We start from the raw sequence: 21,782 nt of genomic DNA, 5'->3' as shown, positions 1-21,782 counted from the left end.
GAGCGGCCGCGGGGAGCTTGCAGGGCCGCGGGGCCTCCTCCGGCCGGGAGGGCCTCTGCCGGGGCTGCGGCGAGCCGGCGGCTGGGCGAGCTGCGGAGCGCGGTGTGGGTCGCCGGCAGTGCGGGGAGACGGTGTTGAAGGGCCCTAGCTTTGGGCTGCTGCCTGGTTTTTAGGGCCGGGGGCTGCGCTGAGCGTGGTCTGAGGGCTCCCTGTGTCACGTCAGGCGGTGCCACGCAGGCTGAGCGCTGTCCTGGGCTGCTCTCTGCAGGACGCCATCCCCACCGCTGACGTCTCCCGGAGGTGTTGGCCCTTGGCGCAGTAACGATTTCGCTGTGCGCCTGTTGCTGTGCATCTGTCCTCGCAGTGGCAGCCGACGGCAGTGTGCGGTGCTTCTGGGGGATGGAAACTTTTTTCACTTTCTGTAATCTGTTGTTTTTATCTTGAGAACCTTGAAAAAATAAAATCAAGTTTCTTTGGGCTTTCTTATGTTTTAGACAGAGAATGTTCTAAGGTTGGCATAAATGATGGGGTCAAGTGCACCCTCAGGAATTTTGCAGATGACACCAAGCTGAGTGGTGCAGTTGGTACAGCAGGAGGAAGGGATCCATCCAGAGAGACCTGGACAAAAAAGGAGGGCCTATGTGAACCTAATGAGGTTCAACAAGGCCAAGTGCAAGGTGTTGCGTATGGGTCAGGGCAGTCCGAGGTATGAGTACAGGCTGGGAGAAGAACTCCTTGAGAACAGCCCTGCTAAGAAAGACTTGGGGGTCCTGATGGAATAAAAACCAGACATGAGCCAGCAGTGTGTGCTTGCAGCCCAGGCGGCCAACAGTGTCTTGGGTTGCATCAAAAGAGGGGTAGCCAGTAGGGCAAGGGAGGGGATTGTCCCTATCTGCTCTGCCCTGGCCACATCTGGAGTACTGCATTCAGGTCTGGGGCACCCAACACAGGAAAGTCGTTGAGCTTTTTGAGAGGGTCCAGAGGAGGGCCACAAGAATGATCAGAGGGCTGGAGCACATCTACAAAGACAGGCTGAAGGAGCCAGGCTTGTTCAGTCTGGAGAGGAGAAGGCTGCAAGGAGATTTCATTGTGGCCCTCCAGTCTTTTAGGAGAGATTATAAACAGGAGGGAAATCAGCTCTTTACATGGGGTAGATAGTGATAGGACAAGGGGAAATAGTTTAAAAGAAGGGAGATTTGGGGGAAGTTTTTCACAGAGAGAGTGGTGAGGTGCTGGCACAGGCTCACCAAGAAGATTGTGGATGCCCCGTCCCTGGAGGTGTTCAAGGCCAAGCTGGATGGGGCACTAGGCAGCCTGATCTAGTGCTTGATCTAGCAACTGGCAATCTTGCCCATAGCAGGGGAGTTGGAACCAGATGATCCTTTAGGTCCCTTCCAACACAAGCCATTCTGATTCTATGAAGACTGTGTTTCATGTTTTGTGTGTGTCTTTTAATGACAAAAGAAGAATAAATTGTCGTGGATCTGAGCATCCTTGCCATTCGTTTTTCTCACTTCCTGTAACACACACTGCACATTGTGTGGCATGCAGGTTGCCCATGGCACAGCATTGCTACTTTTAGTCAGCGCCCTTATCTGTAAACATAAGCCCTTAGGTTTGCTTTAAGAAGCAAGAAGTGAAGTATTGCTTTATAAATAACTTATTTTAATGTCTTTGTTTTCAAACCACTGGCTGTTAACTTGGCAGTGCTGGATAAATGGATGTGACCTTTTAAAAATGAAGGAAAGGTAAGCACAATGAGATCAGGTGGTCAGACTTGCTGCGTCCTCAGGTGAGGAGGTCAGGATATCACCTGTTCAGTGTTCAGTGAAGTCAAAACTGGGACTCGACAACATTTTTTGGGTTTCAAAATGCATTTTTTGATGTATTCTCAAGGAGTTGTTTTTTTTTTTATGTTTAAATACAAAGAAAAAAAAGTTTTCTTCTGTAGAGCTACTTATATGCTTAACCAGTAAGCATTTTGCTAAGGATTTTCAGAAGCAATTGCATTTTGGCCTTCAGTCTCAGTGGCAACTGACAGGTCAATCCAAATACTTCAGTGAGAAACCCGAATGGATTGCTGGGAGAATGAGGAAATCAATTAAGGCAATTGATGACTGTGTGCAGGTATTTCTTAGGTAAGCTTTGATTGTTCACTTCCTTTTTGTTGTTTGGACTTTTCCACATGTCTGTTTTATACAATCTGCTGGACACGGATAGCTGTGGGCATACTGGTAAGGGCCTGCCTCAAGTAAAAGGACTGCTCTTTGTTGTGCAACAAGGGTCAAGAAACTGTCTTATAACATCACCTTTCTCACAAAAAAGGACTAAGTATTTTGGGTAGAATTTGTCTGAATGTGACATCTTGAGTTAAAGCTGTTCTTATTATGCCTATAGTCAAAGTGAGAGAGATGTCCTGTAGCCGTATTTCCTTGAGAGCAATTGTGAGACAAGTAGAAAGAGTTGAGATGAATCTCATTTAAAGGAAGCAAGTTAGTATGTAATAGATTGCAGGTGTGCAGTTATTTCCTGCAGGCCCTCTTGTTTTTCCTAACAAAACAAGTACTGCAAACATCCAGGTTAGGTGGGGGACTACTTTTAAATTGTGAATGCCTGTTCAACAATTTATATGAAAGGTATATTATTTTCTTTGATAAAACCACAGTAGCTGATTTTTCATTCTTCCTCACAGAGAAATAACTTACTTCTGAAGGAAGTAAAAGCTATTTCTGGCTGATGTTCCACTCTTTCACTGGTCAGTGCTCAGTGTTGCAGATCAGGAAAGAGAGGACCATATGATACAACTTTCATAAGCAAAAAATATTAACATACTTGATTCTTAAAGTAATTTTCTCATTACATTATAGAATTTGGAGTTTATTGTTCTGTTGAGATCCATGACAGAGTTTTACTGTAGCTCTCTAGTTGTCTGTTATGTTGCATGCTGTTTAGCTTTCAGTCGTCCGCTGTCCTCTCTGCAAATTAACAGCACCCTCTATTAACTATGTCAAACAAAAATTGGACATACAGTTGTAATATTTTGACTGTAAAATTTTGACTGCTTCCTAAATTGATATTATTATGACTTTTTAATATCACATTTTCTGCTTATGCATTGTGACACTTTTGAATCGAATGGAGCACTTGTGAATTTACAGAGAGCTGCTGTAATTCAGGAAATTGAGCATAAAATGACTTAAATAAGCAACATGCCTATTAATAAAAGAGTTTTTTCAGGTTAAGTGCAGACTCCTGTGTATCTTCTGTGAGGGCCATTGTGTGTTTGACATTTAAATCTCAGTAACTTAGTTTGAAATGTGTTCTACTTGCACTCTTTCGCTTTTTATCATTGACATTTGTTGTATGTATCATTTCACCTACTGCTTTGACACTATCTGCTCAGTGTAGCCAGCCAAGTACAGCAAGATTGCTCATGGGTTTTGAGGTGAATCATGTAAGTGTCTGCAGAATTGTAACCTCCTTCAGACCTGCTGAATACCAGACATGGGAGCCATACAGTTCCTGAATCTTAAGACATATCTCTTTAGCAAAAGATGATTTTTATTTTGATGTTTGCCTTCTGTAAGTACAGAAGATGTATTACTTAAGTTAAAACAGAGTGGTTAAACTAAGCTAGTCGGGAGACTCGATTGATGCTTAATCAGGTGTGAAGGTGACCTACTGTAGTAACATATCTCTGCAATTGATGCTATTGCACATACTCCTAACTGCAGGTAAAAATGTTCACCTGTCTTAATATGTTTTAAATGCCTTAATTTCATTTCTAGTCACTTTTGAATCAGAAAGTGGTACAGATGTGTGGACAACTCAAAGGGCACACTTTTGATTAGCACATTGAAAATGCTTGTTAGATTTTAGGCGAACTTGGTGTTGTGCTGTAATTATTATCTTGTTGCTTGTTTTGTTATTAAATTATATGTTACAATGGGCAGTGGATGATTGAAATCCTTCCCTGTAGGTCTATTGCCCTAATTACCAACAGAAATGCTCATGAGACCTCTTGTGATTCATTCAATTACCTCTCAGAGCCACTGTTCATGTTCATTCCAAGTGACACGCATCAGGCCTTTTGATTTGATTAAGGATAGAATAGCGCTCAGCTGTATTAATTTCAGGTGTCTACTCCTAGTTACAGTCCATCTTGGTAGACGTATACAGATTCAGATTTTGAATACAAGAACAGAGTTAATATGCCTGTAGCATGACGTTCTGATGTGGAATACTGATAAAACCAGGACAGTTGCCACAGCGTACAGAGGGAAAACTTGAATGTTGCTATGGTAGTAAAAGTGGCCTCATGCTGATGGACAGAATTGTAGTCTTTCCTCTGGGTTCATTTTACCCACACTCCTGTATACTTCCATTACTACTACAAATCTGTACATAGTACTAAGCAGTCTTCAGAATATTAAATGTCCTAAAATTGTGTAGTCTGGTAAAGGTCTTTATATACGTGCCTAATACTTTTGTCACAGTAGAGTTACGTTGAAGAAAATTTTGCCCTATAGTAGATTTAACACGGATACTGATATCAAAAGGCAAATTTAGGTTATAAATTAAAATAAAGTGAATGAACTCCCCTCCTTGTGCATTTAAGCTGTGTTCCTTTTTGCATAGATATGAGCATGTATTTACAGAGCAGTATAAGTTTTGTTTGAACATTTGCATGTTAACACATTTTATTTTGCTTAGTCAATGAAAAGAGCAATCCCAGTTGTCTGCCAGTGACTTGTCCTCTTCGCCATTGGCAAACTATCAGCAATTATGTGACATTATCTTTAAGAACGTTAACAAAAAAGTTAAGTAGGCATGCCCAGAATTTTAGATCTATGACATGCATTAGATAATTAGATGATTAGATTCCCCACTAAGTTGCAACACCATCGCTTCTGGTCCTATACACAAATCTCAGCTGGAGGCATAGATGTTTTCACGACTCCTGTGTCACCAGCCAGCAAAGCTGTTTTTTTTTTTAACTTTTCTTGTTTGAACGTTGTCCAAAGTGATTCAATGCTCGTGTTGCTGTTTTTTGGTGGTGGTGGTTTTTGGTTTTTTTTGCATTGCCCTTTTGAGCACTGGTAATTGAATCCAGCTGAACCTGTTAAAATCTTTTCTGAGAAGGACCTGCTGTCCACTGCTTGAATTAATTTATTGCTGTCTTAGAGCTCACAGTGTGACAACAGACAAACAGATATCTGATAGTCACAAAATCTTTTGAGCAGCTCCCATACCCTTCACACTGACAAGTGAGGATGAGTCAGAATAGATTAAATAACTTTTCCAGCTCACACAGGAGGTATGTGGCTGGCTTAGGAAATAAACCTGCTCTGTGCATTAAACTGAGCCTGTCCCTTACATATTTATACAGTATGTGAACTGTTATCTATTCAGGTAGCACCTGTGAGTTTACCTTAGGAGACAATGTAACATGGTGTATTCCCTCATTTTTTAGGAAAGTTCAGTGATGTTCCACTTCTAATCAGAATTCACTGCAATCTGCATGTCCATTGTCAGGAATTTCAGTGTAGATATGATGGCATAGATCTGCTGAAGCAAAAATAATCATGGTTCTAGCAGTGTTATTTGATCCAGGCCTCTTGCACGGGACGGGGGTTCAGCTGCGCTCTCTGGCACAGTCTCCCGAGTATCTCGTTCTGACTGCAGAGTGCGTAACATAAACATGTTAGAAATACACATCGTGCTGCAGTCTGTTTACCTTGCTGCTCTCACATCAATTTTCCAAAAGTCTCCCTACATCTTTTTAATCATTTCCTTTTTATCTCTTTTTCAGCTTGTACATATGAGAAGTATAGAAACGTTTCCAGACACCTTGTAGCCTACAGGCGATCTACTAATCACAAAGCAACACCTGAGAGCAGAAGAGTGTTCCCCTGTGTAAAAATAATTTTTTGGAGCTGCTGTAGCAGAGATGAAAAGCCACTATATTCTCTCCTCAGGCTCTGGTGAATCCTTAAAGAAAATCATTCCAGATTGCAGCTGTGGGGCTGCAGGGTGATGCTGTTCCTGAAGGAAGGTTTCCATTTACTAAATGGAGTGTTATGTCCTTTGCGTTAGGGGCGGCCTCTGTGTGTGTGGCCAATCTTGCAGCAGAATCTACCAATACAGAACATATCTGTGCAAATAGATGTACTCCCCCAGGTGGTACAGAGGCCAGCACACTACATGGGCATTCTGCTGCTGGCATGGCCCACAGGACCCAGTGCGGCCCTATGCTGCTGGGTGCCTCCAGCACGGCTCTTCTCAAAGCTGATTGCAGTGTGACCACTTGCATAGTTTACAAGCAGTTCTTTCTATAAACCTGCAGGGTTAGAGATTCCTCATGGAAGAGATCTTGATGAAGAGCTGTTTTGCACAGATTTACCTTTTTGTGCTCATCTTTGTTGCTTCAGGAAGAGTGTAGGCCTCTTAAAACCATCCTTTCTACACATTTCATTGGAAAGACTTTGCCCTTTATGTAAACATTTGAGTGGCTGCATGTGTGATTGTGTTTATAAGCAGCATCTGAAAAAAATTTTATTACTCAGGTTGAGTCAAAGCAGATGAACAGAATGAGCATACTTCTCAGGGTACTGGAAGACATCCAAAGAAATCCAGTCATGAATAGCCAAATGCTTTCCTTTGTAGTAAAATGCATATGCAGACCAATTCCATGTGTGAATACTTATTCCAAGTAAAGCAGGATTACCTCATAGGAGGTTTCTGTCCTGGGTCATGTGCAAACAGAAATGTCTGTATCCAAGTAGGTGTACCTGTGGCAAGTTCATAACAATTGCTGGCATTTGGGGAGCATTTCTACAAGTTGTGTGAAGTATTTCCCACATGGTAGCCCATTTTTGACACTAGCTCACTGGAGGAATTGTCTGCCTCTTCACACAGGTGTGTGGGTGCGTTTCTGCTGGCCATGGGCTGGGGTGCTGGCAGTGCCAGGCCTGGGTGCAGCTGGCCCAGCTGAAGGCCGAGGCCTGTGGCTGCTCCCCCAAACACTGGGTGGCTGTGTGAGGAGCTCCATGAAACTTATTCGGCTGAGTTGGCAGCATTGGGCTTCAACAGATTCCTATGGCCATTCGCTTTTAGGGGTCTTACCTCTCTGCTCCTGTCTTAACTAACAAAACCACACCACAGTCTATGAAGATCTGATAAACAATTTAGTTATAAAATCAATGCTTAACGTGTACTAAGTATTGACAAATTCCTAACAAAATGGCTGTGCTCCTGAGCAGCTTGGCCACACTTTGGCATGCAGGATACAGATATTCGATGGGCTTGGATGTCATGTGGGGTTGGAGGCAAGTTCAGAGGAGGCCAGGCCCAGCCCTGCTGACAGACTTACAGCAGCATCTCAGAGAACTTAACATTTGATTTTTTTTCCCCTTCAGGACACTGGGAGCCTTCCTTGCTTAGCCTGTTCTTGAAAAATATCCAGTGCTTGGACACATAAACTGTAGTTTTCTAGGTAATGACTGAGGACTCGTGTCATATAGCATGGCTCTTTTGTTACTCTATAATTTAAAAAAAAATCTTCATAATGTGCTAGAATCACCTGTAGGTTGTTTTCTTTCTAGTGGTTTCAGTAGGAAGTTAAATCCATTACTAGGAATGAAGTTACTTTTGTTTCCTTTCCCTATTTGGTCGCCTGTTGGTGACTTCTGCCGTACCTGCTTTTTTTATTTATAGGATGCTGCATTTTTCAAGAATGTATTTGAAACCCCATGCCCACACCTATTAGTATTCTACAGCTACTTTCTCATTACATTCATTTTTTTTCCTATTTGTGCTGCATAGGCCTTTCCGTATACCTGCCCGTGTCTTAGCTGTGATTCATCATTTTTACGTACATTCCTTCCCCTTAGCAGGGGATTGGACTTGATGATATGCACTGGTCCCTTCCAACCCCTATGATTCTATGATTCTGTGATCATTTTTTTTGCTTCCATTGGTTTGCTGATGTATTTGTTCATGAATGGGGTATGTAAATTTAATGTTTTTTTTCCTTTTTAACTATACATTTGTTCATAGAACTTTTTGGGAAGATTTTATGGGCTACATTAAGTTGGTATGTCTATGAGGGCTTCTTATTTCAAGGAAGGAATATCATATCAGTCAAATTCTAATAATTGGCCAAATGTCACTGGGAAAACTGAGATATTATAATCTATCACACTTAATATTAAGGGAGTAGTTTGCATCATAAAACCGGGGTCTCTAAACGATACTCCCAGATGAGCACGATGTAAACCAAGGAGAAATCAGAAGACTGCAGAGAAAAGATGCTTCCCACGGTGCGTAGTTCTAAAATTTTCTTTATCTCCTAATCAGATTATTTCAAAAATATGGCAGAAATGACTAAGGTTGCATTTCCTAAAGCCAACTTCTAACGCGTTATTTTAGATACCAAAAATCAATGTATGTCTGATTCCCTCAAATTGTATAAAAGCAAGTTAACTGAAACAATTCAGAATAAATGTTTTATGATTAAACATCTGTTGTGTTCATCCCATCTGCTGATTTTTGTTATAAACACTGGAAATCCAAATATTTTTATTACACTTCATCAAAATATTTTCATTGACTCTATCGCCCAGAAGAGTACTGGGTTAGTTTGAAGCATGAGGTTCTTTTTTCAGTGGAGAATCTGAAGAATAAAATGTATTGAGTATATCATATATTACAATTTATTATAATATATATAGTATATATTGTATTATAATATATATCCTACAAATTTTTGTGCATGAGTGTATTTGTATTGGAGTTGCTGCTTTAGGAGCGTCTGAGGGATGAGAACTTGCATGGGCTGATAGTCAACCAGAAGTCTGACAAAGAGTACTTTTCAACAAAAATTATTTTCATCCCCACTCCAAGTTTCCCCCATTTCCAAATCCTTTTAGCATTTTAAAATATGCAGTTGCTGCTCCACGTCCTATTCTGCCCCTGCTGCATTCAGAGGTGCATTAGAAATCCTTGCCCTGAATAGTCCGTTTGGTTGCAGTGTGCAGGGCTGTGCCTGGCACAGGAACATCTGGGGCACACCCGGGGGTGCTGCAGCGTGTGGACACAACGGAGAAGCACTTGTGGAGGCAGCAGAGCAGAAGCACAGTGAGGCACAGCCCTTCGAGGGGAGATCTGCTCTTTGCAGCAGTTCTTAATAAGTACAGATGATGCAGAGTTACTAATTACTGTCCCTTCTGCCTGAGGATTTCCTTCTCAGCTGAGAGATGCTCACACTGACACCCGCCCACAGAGCAGTGTATGTTTTATAGCATCGACAGATGCTGTGAACAAGCAACATGCTCCTGAATTCTTTCCCCATGCTTTTCATTGCATTCTGGAGAAAGGGTTCCCACCCTCAGACCCAGCAGCAGTCTTCATTTTGACTGCGTGATTTGTAGTTTTTAATTTTCATTTCGGAGGAGCGGTGCATTTTTCAACACGAGCGCGTCTGTGCCTGTCAATGTTCATTAGCAGCAGTTCCATCAAGAAGCAGCAATGCTCATCCAGCACTGCAGTGGAAGAACAAAAAGGAGATATTAAGACGTGTGTCTTTTTTTCTACAATGCCTCCCAGGTTACATCTTAACTTTAAAAAGGTCGTAACTGGTACAGTGTATATTCTCAGGATCCGTAGCGCGGACAGACCTAGTAAGATTAAACTGATCTCCTATATTTGCTTGTGCATCCCGGAGGAGTTCTCATGCTGCTGTTTCCCACTGGGAGCTCACACTGAGTCGCTTGCCTGCTCGGGCTGCACGAGGGTTCAGGTACGTGCTACTTCCTGGGATATAACCCACTTTCTATGGCTATGAGCTGAGTATTTCACACCCCAAATAAAAACGTTAATGTGAGAACAAGCACCACCAAATTCTCCCATAATGCGAGTGTTGAACTGTTGTTCAGTTACTACTCTTTGGAAATGTATTGGGTAATACTGCATGATAATTGTTTTGATGTGATATTTAATGTGATAATGAGGCGTCAAGCGCTTAAATTATTCTAGATATACCTATAGAGTGATCTTAACGATGCTACTTTGCAACTAAGAATACCCATAATAACAAAATAATAACAAATAGTGAGGCTGACTAAAATCACACTGATTGACATGATTCTTTGAGTCCTTTCAATTATTTGACCCTGGAGGACAGTTAATGCCACCCAGCACATAGAAGCCCCATTCATTCCCAAGTTAATGGGATGCTTGGCCATAGATTTGTCACATTTGGACTCTTCCAGGGCTTCTATGCTTTTCCAAGGTTCCATTCATCTTCCATGAGGTCGCTCCCTCTGGATGCACGTGGTGCCCCTGTAACACTGGAAATTAGAAAGTGGAACTGTTTTCACAATTTGTTTACCCACCCGCAGAAAAGGACGACAAACTCCGGAGGAAAAAAGCAGTTTGCCTGTACATTAAGAATGTGTTTATTTTATCAAATACAGCTCTTGTGTTAATTATTTCCCAATACATTTATTGTGATTTTCTTTGTCAAAGAAACTAGTACTTGAAAACAACATTAAATCATGCTCAGAATTTAGTCTGATACCAAAAGAAGAACAATTTCTGAGGAAAGCTGTGGCTTTGCCAGTTAAATTCTTTGCCTGCCACACTGGCTTCCCCCTGAAGATTTCAAAGGCTTAGAAAACACATTGCACTTCATAACAGAGTGCAGATTTGCTGGGAAAGCTGTAAGTGTCGAGCCTTCCCCTTAGGAACTGCTGTGGATGCTGAAAAGCATCCTACATCATCCAGGGGATGTTATCTGACAGCTTTTCTCACCTGTCATCTCAACTGCAGATCGCAGACATCACCCCAGCATGCCGGGAAGACAGGCAGAACCTCAGTTCAAATGGGTGACAGAAGAGACCAAGGAACCTAATGGCACCAAAGTGCCCAGAGTACCGGTGGAAGCCAAGTGAAACAAGAGGTCCCAGCACACCTCCTCACCTCGGCCTGGCTCTGCATCCCACGCTGCTGTCACAGAACCAGCGTGGTGGCTGGGAACTGCTCGCTGTCTTCTGCCTCCCACTCTGTTTTGCTTCTGTGACTCTCACGATAATGAGGTTTACTGTGCCCTGCCAGTTTTGGTTCTATGCTGATACTTAGAACCATCAAGAAGCCAGCTGTCACTGCAGCACAAAAAAAAAAAAAAAAAAAAAAAAAAAAAAAGAGCATGCTGTAGATTTTTTTGTCAGAAAAGACCCATAAGAAAAGAGAGGGCAGGAACAGCTTCCTTGTCTGTTTAAAACACCAGATGAGTCCCAACAACTTTTGATAGACACTGTGAAGAATGTGTTTTCTGGAGCTTTAATTTTAAGCATGTCCACACTGAATGAATCATCTCTTCTATGTGAACACATAATAATTTTACCAAACTAACAATTTGGCCAGATTCCCAGAAACCTTGGAGACGTTCATACAGAAAAGCCATTGATTTTTATATCTGGTTAAGAAGCTTACAAACTCAATGTGCTGGAAACCAAATTAAAAATAATAAAAAGCCCCATCTCATAAAAATGAAATTATGTGTTATTTTTTCTTAACTGGCATTTTATAAGAACTTTCAAAAGTCAGCCCCAGCATGTTGTAAAAAGACCCAAAGCAAAGAGACCTCATGGAATTTCTGCTTCCTCTCCCAGATTATGGAAGTCACACTCTGGAAAATGCCTGCTGAGAACTGGTTCTGAAAGTAAGCTCTGAAGCAGGTAACACTGCAGCAAGAAGGGAGTCACGCACACAAAAACCAAACAACTCCAACCAGTCAACAAGAAGAAAACCTTGCTCAGGAGTTCTGCTGGTTTTTGCTCAAGGGAGGCGATTGTCCTCCTGTACTCCACTCATGAGGCCCCACTGGGAGCACTGCATCCAGGCCTGGTGCCCCCACATCAGGAAAAATGTGGAGCTGCTGGAGTGGGCCAGGAGGGCTGGAGCACCTCTCCTATGAAGAAAGGTACAAAGGTTGGGCTTGTACAGTTTTAAACACAAAGATGGTATATTTAGATTGAATGTAAGGAATAAATCTTTCACAGTAAGCATGGTGAAGCACTGGCACAGGCTGCCCAGAGAAGCTGTGGGTGGTGCATCCCTGGAGATGTTCAAGGCCAGGCTGGATGGGGCCCTGTCCATAGCAGGGAGTTGGAGGTCCCTTACAACCCAGATCATTCTATGAATCTGGGACACATGGATAAATTTTACCTGGTGCTCAAGCAGTCCAGTCCTATTTGTTTGGCCTGTACAACTAGCAATGTGGCTTCTAGGAAATCATCTTCCAAGTTAAAATCTCTATAAAAAGAAAATACAAACTCTTCCAAGAGAAGTATAGGCCAACATGATACAGGAAAACCAACAGGAGTATAAACGTATGGGGTCCTTTTGGTAGAGAAGGAAGTTTGTGTGTGATTTTCAGTAAGGTGGTTCCTTCTCTAAGGCTTACTTCCTCTGCTCCACAGGTCTTCTCTGAAGTGTTCCCATTACCAGAAGCGAGTTAAACTCACACGCTGTTTTCTTTTTTGTAGTTGGCATTGTACTGGATTGCTGTCTTCCACACTTAAATATGAGGTCTCAAGCAAAAAGCTTTCATCATGTTTCTTCCACCACATCAGTTCGTCTAATCTTAAAATTCTCATTCCACAAACTATCTCAGTATTCATGTCTTGTCATTTGATCATTACTTATTATTTTTTCTTTTAAATTTTTTTAATCACATAAATTTTTGTTTTTGTTGTTGCCTTATAAATGTTTTAGAGCCAGACAAGGACAGAAGAGAACCTGTCTTACACATATGTATTATCTTCTGGAAATGCTATAAACCTCAGTCCGTGTCGGTAACCGTATAGCCATTTTTAAAACTGATGATAATATAAATCCTCTGATTAGATAAAGACTATTCACTACACGAAGGCTGTGGTAAAAGAATTTGTAAGAAACTGAAAGACTAAATAAGGCCTTGAATAGCTTTATTGAAATCTGTATAAATAAACATGCGCATTTCAAATGTAAACCCAAGTGAACTCAAGTGCAGACAAAATTTTAACCTCTGTCATGCAGGAGGTTAGTTTACATTTAAAAAAAAAAACCTCAAAGCAGCTTTAAAATACCAGGATGAAACACCAGTTTAATATCAAGGTATAAAGCAAAGCCATGTCCAACATACCTCATTTATATCCTGGTCAAATGCAATTTTTTAAACTTTTTAATGCTAACATAAATAAATAATTTACCAAAATGTGCACTCACAGAGTGAACTTTTATTTACAATACACAATTTATAACCTATTGTATTTGATTAGTTCAAGTGAAGAACATCATACTTTTTGCTTTTGTTTTTATTTTTAATTATCTGTTTGAACAGTGGGACACAAAGCGATTCTCCAGGTAGTAGATATGTGAAATGTGCCCCCGCAATCAAGGGTTCCTCTCAAAGGCAGTATTGTATACAAATTAACAATACATTCTTCCAACTAGATCAAAGGGAAAGCAGCAAATTAAAAAATGTTTCAAATTGTCACACTTATTTTGGCATCCTGGACCCCTGAACACAATTAACTAAAACCCAATTCAAAGTTCTTATGCCTTATATACTGTACAGGTTCTGACTTGAACATGCAAATGCCAATTCTCTTATAATGAGTTACCTTTTCAGAGCTGTAAGGCTATGGTGAATTCCAACAGGAACACACAAAGAAAATTAACAGGCCTACCTTTAAAACCAATTTGTTCATTAACGATTTAAAGGTAGGTTATACTGAGAAATTCTCATCTAAGCCCAATACACAGTCATTACTACGGATACAGAATACTATTAACTCTGACCCTATTACAGAGTAGTTTGCAAGCTGTCAAACTATGAAAACTGGGGAGAGAGAACTTACAGCACAATTTTAAATTTTGGACTGACATCAGATTAAAATTATGCATGTCTTATAAGCAAGATAACAGGAATTATGTTCGCAGAGTAGATTCCATCAAGCAACAAAGGATACTTACATTTAATTGAAAAACTTTGTTAATGCAGCATGACATCCAGAACCTGTTCCACAGCAGCAGTAAGGTGAACATAATATTCTGGATGCACAACTATATCACAAAAGGTTAAAACACCTTTTCAAGCTATTTCTTCTATCATGATCAAATTTAAAAAAAAAAAAGGTATTAATTTTTTAGGGAGAAACATAGAAATTTGATGTTTCAAAACTACTGCTTATATTTATGACATTTTTACTTATAGCCTGTGTGACAGCCTAAGGGACATGAATATATTCATCCAGAAACTAGACTTGGCAGTAGTATTCTTGCAGTACTAAGAAAATAAATGTCAGAAGTCCACAGATTTAACATCTTCGTTATTAACTCACATCCAAAACCAAAGAAAACATAATCCATCAGAACAGCAGCAGAAAACTTAAAAGGGGTTTATTTGTGATTTCCTATATATAGCTTGTGAATACAAGACTGTAAATGCATTAGAGACGATTTCTGTTAAAGATTTTATTGTTTCACTTCAAGTACTGCACATGTTAAAATGTCATAAAGATTTACATTCTGTTATCTGAAATTCCCCATCTCAGATTTTTCTCTTTTTTTTTTTTTTTAATTTGGTGGGCAATTTCACTCTTTTAATAGGTATCCCCTGTAGGAAAGTCTCTTATATGGCTTCTAGTTCTTCCATTAGTTAGTGTGCATACAATTTTCATTTTCTATATCATTATCATTTTCATTGCTGTCTTCATCGCTTTCTAGTGGGATGCCTGTGGCAGCTGAAGCACCTTGTTTAGTTTCCCGGTCAAGAGGAAAAAAGCCAGTTCCACTGATTGTATCCTGTCTCTGGTAGAAGAGCACATATGCTGCTTTGGACTGTAAAAGAGTGTAACATGATGATGAGACTCCAGGTAAAACATTTAAAATCAATTACAAGTCTATAAGGTAAAATTACATAGAGATCAAAAGCTTTCATATAAATTATTCCAGCATGTTGGAGAAAAATATTTTTGTTTGGTACAGTCCTTTAAAAATGAGACAAAATACTACATGCAAATTTACTGCCAGGTTCATGATTTACTCCTCATTTGAATTCCCTCGGGTTAGTGTCACCAACAGCCTCAATTTTAGAAGAGCAAAGGGTACTTGCCACTATTTGATCCTCGCACGCAGTTGACACGCTACTGTCATCAAAGTAGTACCATTTTCCATCGTCTTTATTTTTTGCAAAAGCAGTATCTAGGATAAGAAAGGGCAATGTTTCTACCTTCTCAGATTTATTACAATCAGTTGCTACAGTTTGTTACTGTAAAACACTTGACTTTTACCTACTAAAAACCTGTTGTGTCTATTAATCACAGCTTTCAGTTTTTAAGACACCACCACGAATAACATTCCCCCCCTAAAGAGAATGTATACAGAGAAATAATATTTGAAATAAAAATCCTTAACCATGTCTTCATTTTTCTCTCTGCTTTCAAGGAGATCTACAATGTACAAAAATACAAACAAATAAGACAAAATAAGTTGTCAGAGAACGGTAGCTCCTATGGAACTCTTCCACTTCTCTTTTCATAACATCCAGAACTAGAAACATAAAAGAACCCCCAGTTATCCTTGAAATCTTATTTCATACCTATTCTTGTACTAAAACTCTTGTGAAAACATTTAAAGGAAGCAAAAAAATAACAATCCCTCGAACATTAAAAAAATGCCAATGATTGAAAGTGATCAGTATTTAAAATAAATATAGAAAGCTGACGTGTAAAAGGATGATACTTGAAATTACTTACAATGCCCTCCTCCCATTCCTCCATAGTGATTGGAGACAGCAATCAAGTTGTAGCGGCAAGGCCCTGCATTTGGATTAATAAGGAACTCCGACATGTCCAAATCACTATTAAAAAAACACAAATGAAAAGAATTTCATGTTAATATTTTTGTAAACCATTTCACATTGTAATGGCCTTTGAGCCCTTTACTTTACATTTTCTACAAAACATACATATACTACACCCCACTGACAACACACCTCCTTCACTCTGAGGAATGCCTGGAACCAGTAAATTTGCCCAAAACCGTTGACAGAGTTCTTCTTAATACTTATCTACTTATTTTTTAAGTGTTCACACTCTTAACCTATTGAAATATTGTCATCTCTATTTACTGGATCCACACATCAAAGTCAAAAACAAAACCACTCTACACAACTGCTGGATTAAACATATGTCCCAGTCACACATTACACTTCTAGCACCAAAATACTTTGGTTGCTTACTTTATGGGAAAGCCAACCAACGTGTCCAACTTGTCCCTCATATATCTGCTGTAGGAAAAGCGCTTTAGATGAACTACCAGTACTGGGGGAAGTGACCACAAGTCTAGCTTTTTGGTAGCCTGCTGATGTTCTTTACAGTTTGGACAATACCTAAAAGAAAAAACATACCAATTTAAAAACCTGTAGTCTGTGTGTACGTTAAAAACCACCTTCATAGGCAAATAACATGGGAAGAACTGAATTAGCAAAAGCTAACACACACACGTTTGATCTTCTATTACTAGTGCCACTGATATCTCTTCTAGTTTAAAACATAAGGTGCTACTGGAAGCAGGTTAACAGCAGAGTTCAACAGTATTTTAAACACATCAGTAGCAGCTCCCTCTTTCTCTTCTCCTGTAGTAATCTCTGTAGTCTTTTCTCACATTTTGTAAAGACTAAAGATCAGGGAAACTGAGTATAAGAAAGCCCATAAATAACATGCAGCTGTGGTTCTTCCAAGTTCCAGGTTTCAAATCCATCCATTTCCCACCTCATCCCATTCTCCATTAAATTCACGCAGCAGTGATTACCGGAACCTGCAAAAACTCTACATCTATTCTGTAAGTAGGCAAGTGCCAAAAAGGCTGAGACCTGTGCTGGATTAGTGATGATGAGACCCGGGAAGACCTGAAATATCAAGAAATGATGGAATGAATGACTTCTTGTGAAATGTATCAAGAAGCAACTTCTTGAGCTCAGCAGTAGTAGCATTTTGTTGTTGTTGTTACAACATTCTGCTTAAAACGTGCTACAAAAATAGAAGCACTTCACAGTACTTGAGTTATATGGTATCTCAAATTAGTCTGTCCAGCGTTGCGTAATCTACCCTACTTGGAAAAAACAAGAAGTCAGCCCCCTCTACTGCCCAAATCAAGGACAATCTTTGGTTATGAAAGTTTGGAAGTCTACAAAAAAAACAATAGTGGCAGACCTTGTCTTCAAACTGAAATCTCAGCTTCAAGTGTTTGAGGAGGACTCTTAGAAAAATCCCAGAGAAGGATGACCTTACAGGAGCATCCTATAATTGTGAATATTCCAACATTATTCCTAATTCAGAATTTGGAAGAACCACAAATCACTGTAAAAGTCAATGGCATATGTTTGGTACATGATCCTGAAAGGTTCCACCCATTACAGACATCTCCCATTCCACAAATCTGTTTAAGCACATCCCTATTTCATGTATCAGTGCAAGGCAAGTTATGTATATTTGCATTTAAAAAAGCTCTATCTAGTGATATACTTTTTTCACCTCAGAAAAGAATATTTGTTTAACTCACTGTATTGGATTTGGGGTGGTATTTATAAATTCACTGTGGATCACATTTCACAGACTACAATACCTTAAGAATCTCACCCTTCCTCCTATTTCTGAATACACAAATCATCTCCCATACAAACATAACCTTCCACATATGGTAACAACTTCTTGCTGTACAATCAATCGATATAAAAAATACTTTTACAATATAACCATGCTTAAAGTTTAACATATGGAAAGATTCAAAAGACCATAAAAAATCAATTAGGTATCTCTGGTAATATTTATGTTTGTTTTTGAATACATTTTGAGAAACACACCACAAAATGGAATAATTTAGATGTTCTGTCCTTACCATGGGTCTTCAGCACCTAGTTTTTCCTTTGTTGTGAACAGCTCAATGCAATCTTTTAATTTGACGAAAGGCTTTTTGGGAGGCTTATATTCCACACTTTCATGTTTTTCAAAATCCTAAAGAGAAGTATTTCTTGAGTTAAGAGAACAAATGAAACAAAACTGATTTTAGTGATGTCGTCTTTCTATAAACAGTAACTACATAGCTCCTATATATGGAAAAACTGATCAGAAACCATTCAAGCAGAAGTCGTATCACAGCTTCAGATTTATTACTAAATTAGTAACCTCAGATTTGCTAATGACTTACATGTATAAATGAAGTTTGTTTATGGCATCATGTTTACTATCAATAACATGAAAAAAAGGATACTCTAGCTGCTTCTTTCAAAGAGTTTTACTGTCTCTATGCCACAGAAAGTTCTATTTTTACATTTAAATTTTACTATTGCTGGAAAGGGCAGCAGCATGAAAAGCTTACCTCTGCCGCACTATCATCAAAGTATCTCTTCTTCAACTCAGGATCCCAATCCAAAGCAAGGAAAGATCTTTCTAAGATTAAAAACATGTGTTTTCTTACTATTATTTCTAGTTTTACATCAAATTGTATCAACCTTGGGTAAACTGCCAAATGAATTAAAAACTGAAGTACGCACAGTTTCTGCATTTCCAAGAGTTAATTACAATAACAACTATTTACATAGAAATTACTCTTGGAAAAAAAAGGTTTATCAAGTAGCATACAGAGGGAATGAAACATTATTCCATGGAAGTGGAGTGCGAAAAAAGTATCAGAATCAAATGTTGCCCAATCTGTCCCCATGACTTACCATCAAGCCTAGGTTGCCTGTCATCAAATCTAATATGCCTGGTATCATCTTTGATGTAGTTTATGTCAGTATTGCCTAAGTTATTGAACTGGAATGTAAACAATCGCTTTTTGTGTCCCGTGAGTGGTTGACCTTTGCAAGTATCTTCAGTACATAATCCATTTTCAGAGTCGTTGTCACCTCCAACTGAGTCTTCTGACTGGCTGTTTTCATTCTCTGAAGGAAGCTCCTGATCCTGGCTGGATTCATCATCCTGTTCATCTGTTTCCATTTCACCTGAAACAATTGAGGAGTGAGATATGAAGATATGACTGAAATAACTGAAAGACAACACAAAATTAAAATCAGTTTCAAATTGAACACAAAATACTGAACAAGTTTAGATATTCCAGTCTTACTTGGAGAGCCCTCTTCATGTATTCCATTTGGGCCGTTACCATTGATACCATGTTCCTTACAGCAACGTAGGGATCCTTCAGTGTCATCAGTTTCAGTGCATGTTTTTACATATCGGCTAAATATAAGAAATGAAAACAACGCTTAGGATCCTTTTTTTTTTTTTTAAACTTACATTGCTCATGTCTGAGAATTTAAAGGTTACAAATCCTTTACAGTGTACTCTATTCCAGCAATCCTTTCTGATTTATTCAAAATAAGTCAGTCTAATGCTTAACATCTATTACTGTAGGCAAATCTAAAATTCTGTTTGACTGTGATTTTCTGTTTTTGACAGTTATTTGATTTTCTACCACTTGATTCTTGGTATTAGTTTATGTTTGACCAGAAATCACTTCTTTAACTGTTCATTAACCATATTTTTAAAACCAAAAAATATACAGGTTCACTTACATGGAAAGTTGCATCAATAGAAAATAAAGCATAAATTTCAATTGGATGCTGTAAGAACTGATTTCTTCCACATAATTATGCCTAGTCCAGTCTAGTTTGTAAAAGTGTAGTTTTACAACATAAATTAGCATAGAAATTGTATACTAGCAGCTAAGTATACAGCCGAATTACTTCCCTACTCAGGCAAACAGAGATTGACTCTCCATTGATTTCTCAAGTTTTGGATAAGGTCATGCTAACAACAACAATAAAAAAATAAAATCAAAAGCCACACAAATTCATATTTCGAAGGGCTAAAATTTATTTGCTTTCTGCTAAATATGTTTAATCTTAACTAATTACTGAAATCTACTCAATTTGTTAGCAATGAAGGTAAAAAATGGTTATAATCAGTGGGTACCTATTAGCATTTTTCTTTAAACAATAACCTTACCACATTCTTAGCAGCAGCAGGTTATACAGTTTATCTTCAGTGTTGTTTCTAGGCACTGCTATGAGAAAAGGTTGACCAAACAGCGAAGAACCACTATGGCTGTAGCTAGTGTGCCTGCACTTTTCCCTTAAACAAACAGGAATTATAACTTGTTCTGTATCTTCTGTTCTATTGATAGCGATTTCAAATCTAAAAAAAAAAAAAAAGAATTGGAAACAAAGGACACAATTTAAAAAGCTATAAAGGAAAAATAAACAAATCAAAAAAATCCAACCTGATTTGTCTTTACCTAATGTTTAGGTTTTTATCTTATGCTAGTAACTAAAACTGCAAAGTAGCCACGAAGCACGTTATCTGTACTTACACATAAATGTCATCACGTTCCATAATACTACTCAAATTTTCATCCATGGCAAATATCCTGTGGAACCTGTGATTGTATATATCGGTAACAATCATCTAAAAGGAAATGGAGTATGCATGATTAAACCAGGTTAACAAACATTGAGGTGTTCAGTGTTGTGCTTCATATAAGAAATTATTCTCACCTTATCTGCAGCAACACCTGACAGAGCTGACAATGCTGTGCAAAGATCCAATATATTTCCGATTTTTGGAACAACTACTTTGTACTAAAAAAAATAAATAAAAATAACTTTGTTTATAGACCAAAGATGCATGTCAACAAAAACCAAATAAAAACGAGTTAAGTTCAGCATACTTCATACTCTTCTTCCATTATCGAACTTAAGGTAAAAATTATTTAAATCAACTAATACATTAAGTAAGTTGCTGAAAACATCGTATTTACCTTCACAGCTTTACTCATACGAACATGTACATGTTGAATACATTTTCTAGTCTACACACTGCTTTTTTTCAATTTCATTTTCCACCAATGACTTTCACTTGTATTTCAACATTTACTTCTTCAGGGACCTAAACATTATGTATGCTATTGACTAGATTCTTAAACTTGGTATACAATTTTTTTTTTTTTTATAAAGTACTGCTGGAATTTTTTATTTTAACTTGTCCTACAAAAGTCTTTGGCCTAAATTTCATAACCACAAAAAAAAGCAGAAAAAGGTGAAGCATTATTCTGGCATGTTCTTAAAGTCAAAGCCAAAAGCTTTTGGTAGGAAAAACCAGGATATTTCTTTTCTTCAGGATGGTTATACTCCAGAATTCTTCCATGAGTATTTGTCTAAATATCTCAAAATATCTCAATGGCCTTCCCTGATGGCACAGTGTATTGTTAAATGAATTGCTATTGTTCTAACAGCTTTTTCTTTAGTACTGACTACAAAAAGCAACGGGTAATGGCTGAATTCTACAATTTCATCTGCAAAGGCAGAACCTCATAATTAACAGTCAAAGAAAACCTCTCTGTGTTGTCTTAGTGCAGTACACTAGCAGTTTGTAATGAAACTCCAAACAGCTAAGAGTTATTTGCATAATAAAGACAAGATTAGCTAGAAATAAGCATAAGAAATAAGGCACTGTAATTTTGTAATTAACTGTCACATACAGTATGTGTTTGGTACCTCCTATACAAGTAGTTACACTCACAGAAGTACACCTGAAACTCATGCTCTTTCCAATCTCTATTCACTCCTGCACTATCATCTCACATCATAAAAGGTTCATCTTTGAATACTGTGCATCTCTTGTGCGTATCCAGTCAGGACACACCCAGAGTCTAGGCTGATTATTATAAAGGAA

General features: G+C 38.7%; 1 protein-coding gene across 5 annotated transcripts in view; it reads right to left on the bottom strand.

The window, feature by feature from the left end:
* USP15 (ubiquitin specific peptidase 15) overlaps positions 14,157-21,782 on the bottom strand; it is a 63,557-nt gene continuing 55,931 nt past the window's right edge. For 4 of the 5 annotated variants that reach the window (XM_021385045.1, XM_021385046.1, XM_021385047.1 and 1 more), the window contains 11 exons: positions 20,606-20,689; positions 20,422-20,516; positions 20,058-20,246; positions 19,174-19,289; positions 18,776-19,051; positions 18,427-18,497; positions 17,947-18,062; positions 16,289-16,438; positions 15,804-15,907; positions 15,161-15,249; positions 14,157-14,886 (listed from right to left, as the gene is read on the bottom strand). In XM_021385045.1, coding sequence (XP_021240720.1) covers positions 14,701-14,886; positions 15,161-15,249; positions 15,804-15,907; positions 16,289-16,438; positions 17,947-18,062; positions 18,427-18,497; positions 18,776-19,051; positions 19,174-19,289; positions 20,058-20,246; positions 20,422-20,516; positions 20,606-20,689 — 1,476 coding nt within the window. In that variant the 3' untranslated portion in view covers positions 14,157-14,700. Of the gene's footprint in view, positions 14,887-15,160; positions 15,250-15,803; positions 15,908-16,288; positions 16,439-17,946; positions 18,079-18,426; positions 18,498-18,775; positions 19,052-19,173; positions 19,290-20,057; positions 20,247-20,421; positions 20,517-20,605; positions 20,690-21,782 lie in introns of those variants that run through there. The other variant, XR_002434593.1, reaches the window with a different exon arrangement.

Source organism: Numida meleagris, chromosome 1 (genome assembly GCF_002078875.1).
Source record: "Numida meleagris isolate 19003 breed g44 Domestic line chromosome 1, NumMel1.0, whole genome shotgun sequence".
NCBI lineage: Eukaryota > Metazoa > Chordata > Aves > Galliformes > Numididae > Numida > Numida meleagris.
This window is presented reverse-complemented; position numbering and strand designations above follow the sequence as displayed.